General features: G+C 44.2%; 1 protein-coding gene across 1 annotated transcript; it reads right to left on the bottom strand.

The window, feature by feature from the left end:
• Positions 1–803: 803 nt before the first annotated feature.
• On the bottom strand, positions 804–4,842 carry GHSR (growth hormone secretagogue receptor; the record flags this gene model as incomplete). The annotated part of the gene is made up of 2 exons (XM_084291646.1): positions 804–1,108; positions 4,089–4,842. 2 exons carry the CDS (start codon positions 4,840–4,842, stop codon positions 804–806), a joined length of 1,059 nt encoding a protein of 352 aa, XP_084147772.1.
• Between the last annotated feature and the right edge of the window lie 2,902 nt (positions 4,843–7,744).

Raw genomic sequence — 7,744 nt, 5'->3', positions numbered from 1 at the left:
ACAGTCAAGCTGAACAGAACAAGTACAGATGAATTAGCTAGTAAAAAAAAAAAAAAAAAAAAAGACTTTGGTGGGAGATCGCATTCCCAGTTTTTGTAGCATCACTGCAGTCCTGAAGTCAGCACTGTCCTTGTCCCACTGATAAATATTCAAAAAATATTTCAGCACAGCCATGTTCTAAGCTGCTTCTATAAAGGTATTTTTTTGTTTCCTTTCGATTCAGACATGACATGAGGGTCATTTATTTTTAGCATGTTTAAAAACTATCCATTTGTATGTCTCCTCTTCTTTTTGATCTTTGTTTAAAAATCTGGATTATGAAAAGTGTATCAAATTCTATGTTTACTACTCCAAAAAGGCAATTATTTTTTTTTTCTCTCTTTAGGGTCTGGCTATAGGTTAGCCAAATTTTTAGCAAAACTAAAGTTAACTCTGGAATAACTCAGCCCGAATTAGCTGCTACTGAAGTCGTACAAACTCTCAAGTGAGCTGGGCTACGTTTGCATGTTCCAGATGGGAAAACCTAGCTCCCCTGCATTCAGAAATCATATGGTGGACAAAAGCAGCAGCAAAGTATGACTCGAGTGTCGCCAAAGTCTGTAACCATGTGTCTCCTTTGAGATTCTCGAGGCCTAGTCAGTTTTTGAAAATCCTTAACCGCCCGCGCCACGTCTTTCAGCAAATCCAGGTGACGACAGAAGTACAGCTTTGCTTTTCGATTTGTGTCTCCCGCCCCGCGTCTCTTTCGTTATGGCTTTCTGGGTCATGCTGGAAAGCGATGCTCTGCTGCTCGGCACGCCGTGTCATGTGGTGACGCTCGGTTCTGTCCACACACGCGAACTTTCCTGCTTCGTGCTGGAGAGTCTTTTCTTTGGGAGGGGTTTGAGTCCAAAGAGCCGGCAAGCAGCGACTCGGTACTTCTTGGACATGATGTTGTAGAGGATGGGGTTGATGGCGGCGCTAAGGTAGAAGAGGACAAAGGACACCAAGTTGCAGTACTGGCTGATCACTGCTATCTCCAAGGATCCGGCTTCAAAGGATTTGGAAAATAAATACCGTCCTACGTGAAAAGGCAACCAGCAGAGTATGAAAGCAAATACCACCACAACTAAAATGAAAACAGCAGAAGAAAGTGCGTTAAGTGTGAGTAGGGAAATATGGGTGATTTAAATGAAATGTCATTCTATCTCTGTAACAAAATAATCCCAAAGTGTGAAAACGCACCCCATAATTTTTCATTTTATCTCAAGTACATTTTCTGACAGCATAAACTAACAATATGTAATACAAATCAATCGAATCTAAACAACCTGCCCGTATACTGCATGCTGTAGCACACTTCTGAACCATCAAACTTAGCTTTTCCATAAAAGGAGAGAATTCAGGAATCAGAATGGTGACAAAAAATGTAATATAATCTATCATCTTCATCTACCAAAGCAAGATATATACAATGCGATAGACTCAACACTGTGGGTTATAATGAAAAATGTAATCACTGGGAAGCAAAATGATTGAAGGCAGGGGCCCGAAGATAAAATAAGCCATCATCCGGATCAGTAGAGCATGTACACCAAGGTAACAACAGGCAGCGGTCCCCCCCTCCAGTTTGTCTGTGTTTTGGAACATGAATTACTCCATGAAAGGTAAACACATAATGTATAACTACATAGTTATAGTTACATGGCACATCTGTAATATTACACCATCACTATGGTTCTGCATATGTATATTTGTGTTATATAAAATACAGGTAGAGTAATAGGAACGTGTATCTTTGAACACTGAGAAAGGGAAACTTCTGTTCACTTACTCTGTGCTATTGACCTTTGTTATTTTTCATACAGTTTTGTGTGTATCTATTAACATAAAAACGAACAAAAACGCAGAAAACTCAAGGTTTTCTGATGTTCCTAAGCAATTGTTCCCAGTTAAGCCGTTTTCTCTTGTTCACAGTCCTGCTTGCCTATGTCAACATACAGCAGATACAAAATTCAAAGAGCTAAGAGGGATCATAATCAGCATATTTCCCCAAAAAAAATTTATGAAAAAGCATTCCTGTGCTTACACAGGTACTTATGTAGGACTTATGATGGACTCTAAAGTACAGAGCTGGAATTCAGAGTATCTGTTTTCCACCTCTGCATCTTCTTGAGCCAACTAGTGCCCTTTTTCCTCAGTTTCTCCACCTGCACAGTTCAGATAATGTTTCCCTCACTCACTAGTTACTGCATTCTAGAATTTAATGTGTGTAACGAATATTACCATTGTGGTCATTATAAACAGGATTTTAAGCATTACTAATATTTTCATAGGTGGGCATGCATAACCCTCCTAGTCAGGCTTTGGAAGATGCAGTTTGGTCTTGCAAAATCACATTGATTTCAGCAGGAATGGGGTATGATAGCTCTTTTGAAAGTCAGGCTATATATTCAGGTGTTTAATTATAGTCCTAGAAGCATAATGTTTCTCTACAATTTAGAAGAAAAGTTGATGCTAATCCCATTTACTTTATGTTCCATGACCTGCTAAAGTCTTAGAAAGTGCCTTCTAAATTTTAAGCAGAAAATTAAAATCAATGAGAGCAGATTGCTTTGTGCATCTGCTAGTATTGAGCCCTCGCTAACTTCTTTCCTTTCCATCTGACATCAGACTGTTATCATTCAGATATTGGCTCTCTGTCAGAGGACAGTCTTGCTACTGTCTTGCTCTTCTCAGACGTGCAAAAGAAAAAAAGGATGTCTGAAATACTGTAATGCTTGCAGGGCAGAAATAAGCCATTATTGTTTTGAAATTCTTTATGGTTAAGTATGCAGATATGTAAACACAGTAGTAATATATGCTAGCAGTTTACTTATTGTAAATAGAGATTCATAATCTCAAAACTCTAGAAGTGTAAATGATGAATTGCTTCCAAGGTCACGTTTACCCAAATGAAGTAATTCTATTGATCATAAAACGTAGCTGGAAGGGCACAAAGCATGCGGCGGGTTTTATTATCCTTGCTGCTGTTGCATAGTAATAAAGCAGGGCGCGAACAAAAGATCAGTTAGGCTCCCATTTAATAATTCAGCTACTTAGGACACGCTGCCACCTCTTCTTCAAGCTCATTAGCCCGTCACCTCCGCCTGGCTGCAATGAGCACGGCGGAGCTGCTGCCTGTGGAACCGTCACATAAAGCATCCCCGGGAGCAGACCCACGGAAATCCTGCACACAGGGTCTATGGCTTGAATGAAAGCACGCAGCAGCAGGACCCTGCTGCCTCCAGGCACCGAACTGCAGAGCAACTTTTTGGTTCTGTGCCTCAGACTCCCACCACATGCTCTCACTGGAAGGGCTTGCAGCATCGGGATGTTAAAATCTGTGTTTCTGTGCGGCAGCAATAGCTGTTGTTATTTAAGCCACCCGGCAATGTAAATACACAGAGTTAAGAATGACAGCACCTATCACTTCAATCCTGTTTTCTTGAAACCAGTAAGAATTCAGAGGATCAGACCTCAAAGGAGACAGAATGCTCACTGTTCAGCATGTGCCGGTGTTTTTCTAATACAAAAATGCCCATCAGTTTTCATGAGCTTACCCAGCCATGCCGGTAAATATCCCCATTTTGCTGGAAACTTGATATCCTTTTCATTTGAAACTAAGGGCACCGTACTGTCCCTACTTGCTTAGTCTACAGCTCAACTTTGTGGTTTTAGAAGAGGTAGTTCTGTTTAAAAATCAAATAAACTATCCTTCTGTAAATAATGTCGGTATCCACAACCAAAGAGCAAAGATGTTCAAAAGTCTCCAGGGCAAGAGCTAATTGTAACTGTAGTATTTGTCTTTGTCAGTGATTGTTATTAAAATCTGCTTAACTGTTTTAGAGCCCCCAGCTCCAACCGGTTAGAAATAAATCTAAGGACGGGGGAAGAGTTATTCTACCACTACCTTGAAGTGTAGCCCTTTGTCTGAAGCATTTTAAATAAATGCTTTCCTTTAGAAGTGATTATAGTGACCTACCAGCTCTCTCTCAGTCTTCCTCTCTCTCTCTCACACACACACAAGCACACAGACCGTCAGAAACACAGAGCACCACGAGTCGTACCTAACATTTTCACAGTTTGCTTGTTGTTCTTGTCCCTGATGACCGTGTTCGGACCGATGTTCTTTCTCTTTCTCCTCCAGAGCTTCCTCCCGATGAGGCTGTACAGCACGGTCAGGCAAAAGACGGGCAGGAAAAAGAAGACGCTGGAGGTCCAGACCATGATGGTGAGGAGCCCCGAGCGGATGGCGTACTCCGTGGCGCGGCACTCGTTGGTGCTCAGGGGGTTGGTGCCGTTCTCGTGCTCGACCCCCACCAGGACGAAGATGGGGCCGGCGCTAACGAAGGAGACGGCCCAGAGGATGAGGATGACCAGCTTGACCTTCCTCTTGGTGATGATCACCTTCGCGCGCAGGGGGAAGCAGATGGCTACGTACCGCTCCACGCTGAGGGCGGTGATGTTGAGGATGGTGGAGTAGGTGCAGCTCTCGCTGACGAACTGGAAGAGCTTGCAGAGGAGGTCCCCGAAGTTCCAGGGCCGGTACTGCCAGAGGCGGAACAGGTCCAAGGGCATGCAGAGGAAGATGAGCAGGTCGGAGAACGCCATGCTGGACAGGTAGAAGTTGGTGGTGGTCCTCATGTCCCGAAACCGCGACACCACCAGCATGGTCATCAGGTTGCCGAAGATCCCGATGACGAAGAGGACCACGCAGGCCACCGTGATGCCGGTGAGCACGGGCGCGGGGAAGAGGTGCAGCGGGGGCTCGCCGCCCGTCCTGTTCTCCGCGCCGCGCCCGCCCGCGCTCCCCTCCCGCATCCTGCCGCCCAGGGCCGCGCATCCCCGCGCCGCTGCGCGCCCTCCTCCGCGGGGCCGGGGCAGGTGCGGAGGGCGGGGAGGGAGCCGCGGCCCCGCTCCGCCTCTCCCCCCCCTTCCCCTACGCCCCCCGGCCAGGGGGGGGACGGCGCTGGCCGCGCCTCAGAGCCGCGAGGGGGGCGCAGCCTCCGCGGGTGCGGAGCGAGGCTCGGCCCCGGCTCGCTGAGGGGGGGACGGGGGCGGCTGCTGCTGCTGCTGCTGCCCCCTGCTTGGGTGTCTGGGGGCTGAGGGAGCTGCAGCGATCGGCAGCCCCGTCCGGGTGCTTTGCCCAGTTACATTTCCACTCGCAATTACGTTTTCTCTCACAAATTTTTCCTCACAGTTGCATGTTCTCTCACAAATTTCCACTCGCAATTACATTTCCACTCACAATTGCATGTTCTCTCACAAATTTTACCTCACAGTTGCATGTTCTCTCACAAATTTCCACTCACAATTGCATTTTCCCTCATAGTTGCACGTCCTCTCACAAATTTTACCTCACAATTACATTTTCTCTCACAAATTTTCACTCACAATTACATTTTCACACACAAATTTTCACTCACTACTGAATTTTCACTCACAATTACATTGTCACTCACAAATCATCCCTCACCGCAGCGCCCTGGCAGCCTGAGCCCAGCAAAGCGCCGCCAGGGGGGCTCTGTCCTCTGCCCCCCCAGCCCAGTCAAACAGCCCCCAGCCTTGTCTCACTCCCTGCTTCCCATCTTTGTGCTCGCCCCTGCCCTTGCACCACATCTCTCTGGGGCAACCAGTGCTCCCAGTCCCCGCTGGCATCCAGCTTAACACAGCAGGGACACAGAGTTTTGTGCTTTTTTGCCAGGGGACACTCCTGTGTACACTTGCCTATGTGTGCACAATATCTGCTATCGCTATCTCGTAACTGCTGAGCCTTATGTAAGGACAGAACACAAGTGTGGGGTGACCCAAGGCTGGGTTACTCTGCCTGTGCCTCCGAACCTGCCTGATGATGAGCACTTTGCAGCGCTTCCCGTAATAATGCAGGCGCTACCCGTAGTGCCTCATCCACATCCCAATTTCGATATATTTTGCAGTTTCATTGGAGTCAGTATTCATCATTCTTGCTCTTGAACTGTGAGACAGTTTTGTAGCAAGTTACTCAACAGTTGCTAAATTTTATGGGGGTATAGCCACAAATCAATTGCAGTTGGAAAAAAAAAAAAAAAAAGAAAAGAAAAAAAAAAAAGGAAAGCCTATCGTGCTTCTCACTTTATTTATCCAGCTGTCTATGTAATCACTTTATATATTTCTGAAGAAAAATCATGGTCTGTATGCCACCAATATTCAGTTAACTCGTATTACGGTTTTGTGTCCAATCTAATTTAAATGACGTTGCAATGTATTACAGAGGAACTGGTAACTGTCTCTGTATTTAGGCTGCCGAATACTTTCTATTATTATAAAGAATTCTTTCACTCTTTTTTTCCCTCATGATATATTCTCAAACCAGTGGCAATAGCTGCAGGACTTTGATATTTGGCAGAGAAGATGGCCTGAGGCTACAAATGTGACTTTGCAGTGAGGATTTTTCATTCTCATGAAATCCTTCCAATTTTTGCTGAGCTGTATCTTGTCAAAAATGACTGGTTCCCTTTCCCCAGGGAGACAAAAGCTTTATTTTAATTTTCCAGAAAACAAACAAACAAAAAAAGTAAAATAATACTCAAACTAAAGTGTGTGCAGCAAAATCAAGAAGCCAAGTTTGAGGTAGCAGCAGATTTATATGCTCCTGACAGCTTGAGCTTGTGATGCAATTAACACCTCATTCATTGTGAGTTTGATGTCTTGAGTGCTGACCCACTTGGATCACAGATTGCAGTCATTCTTTCACCCAGCAGCACCGACCCCCTGCTCGCTTGAAGGGCAGCATGATTCAAGGGCTCCTCTGGCTGCTTTTCCTTCTTGGGGTTGGGGCCAGAAAAACAGCTGAGAGAAGAAAAGCACTTCCAGTTTTCTGATTCTTTGATAATTGAACGCCAAATCTGGAGGGGATATAAAGAGCTGAACTTCCACTAACTTTGCATGAAATCCTGCATCTGCTTGCATCTAGTGAAGGACTGGCATGCAGATAGTGGTGAGAGAAGATATAATAACTGGGCGAGAAGGTGGCTTTAAGCTCGCGATACTTACCTGCTTGCCCTCAGCTGCAGGAACAGTACTTTTATGTTGCCTTACCAACCACAGAAAAGATTGAAGTCACTGATATCCACCAGGATGAGAAAAATGGAGAGAAAGAGGTAAAATTTAAGGACTTTTTATTCACAGTTTTATTCACTAACTATATGTATGACCAAAAGAGATATTCCAAAAATACTAAATGGAAGAAAAAAAAAAAAAAAGAAAAAAAGAAGAAGAAAAACTAAAAGCAGTATTACAAAGGACACTTACCTTTCAGGGAACTCTTAAAATATTGGTGCTTCTCTTCCGCAGCGTTAAAGCTGTATTGAGCACTAGAGATAAGGTAGAAGAGAGTTTCTATTTATGGTGTTTTGAAATCTCTCTCCTATGTTCCATTCTTTCAATTTTCTTTTCATCCAATAAAGTTTTAATTCTAGTTTATATTATTGTTTGTTGTCATGGAAATATCCGAAGGCTTTGAATATAGAATGATTATGGCTTTATTGTGGAGAGATGAGGAATGTGGAAAACTGACTTCAAGGGAGAGGTCTCCCATTTAGAAATGATGCATCTCCAACAATTCACAGAAAAGCAAATGCATTTTTTTGATTATATCTAAGGGCAGAGATGGTTTGACTTTTATTATAAATGTTGTATTTTAAGAGCAGAAGGTAGCATCTGGTGAATGCTTTCAAAGGTTACG

Source organism: Netta rufina (assembly GCF_964035555.1).
Source record: "Netta rufina genome assembly, chromosome: 9".
NCBI lineage: Eukaryota > Metazoa > Chordata > Aves > Anseriformes > Anatidae > Netta > Netta rufina.
This window is presented reverse-complemented; position numbering and strand designations above follow the sequence as displayed.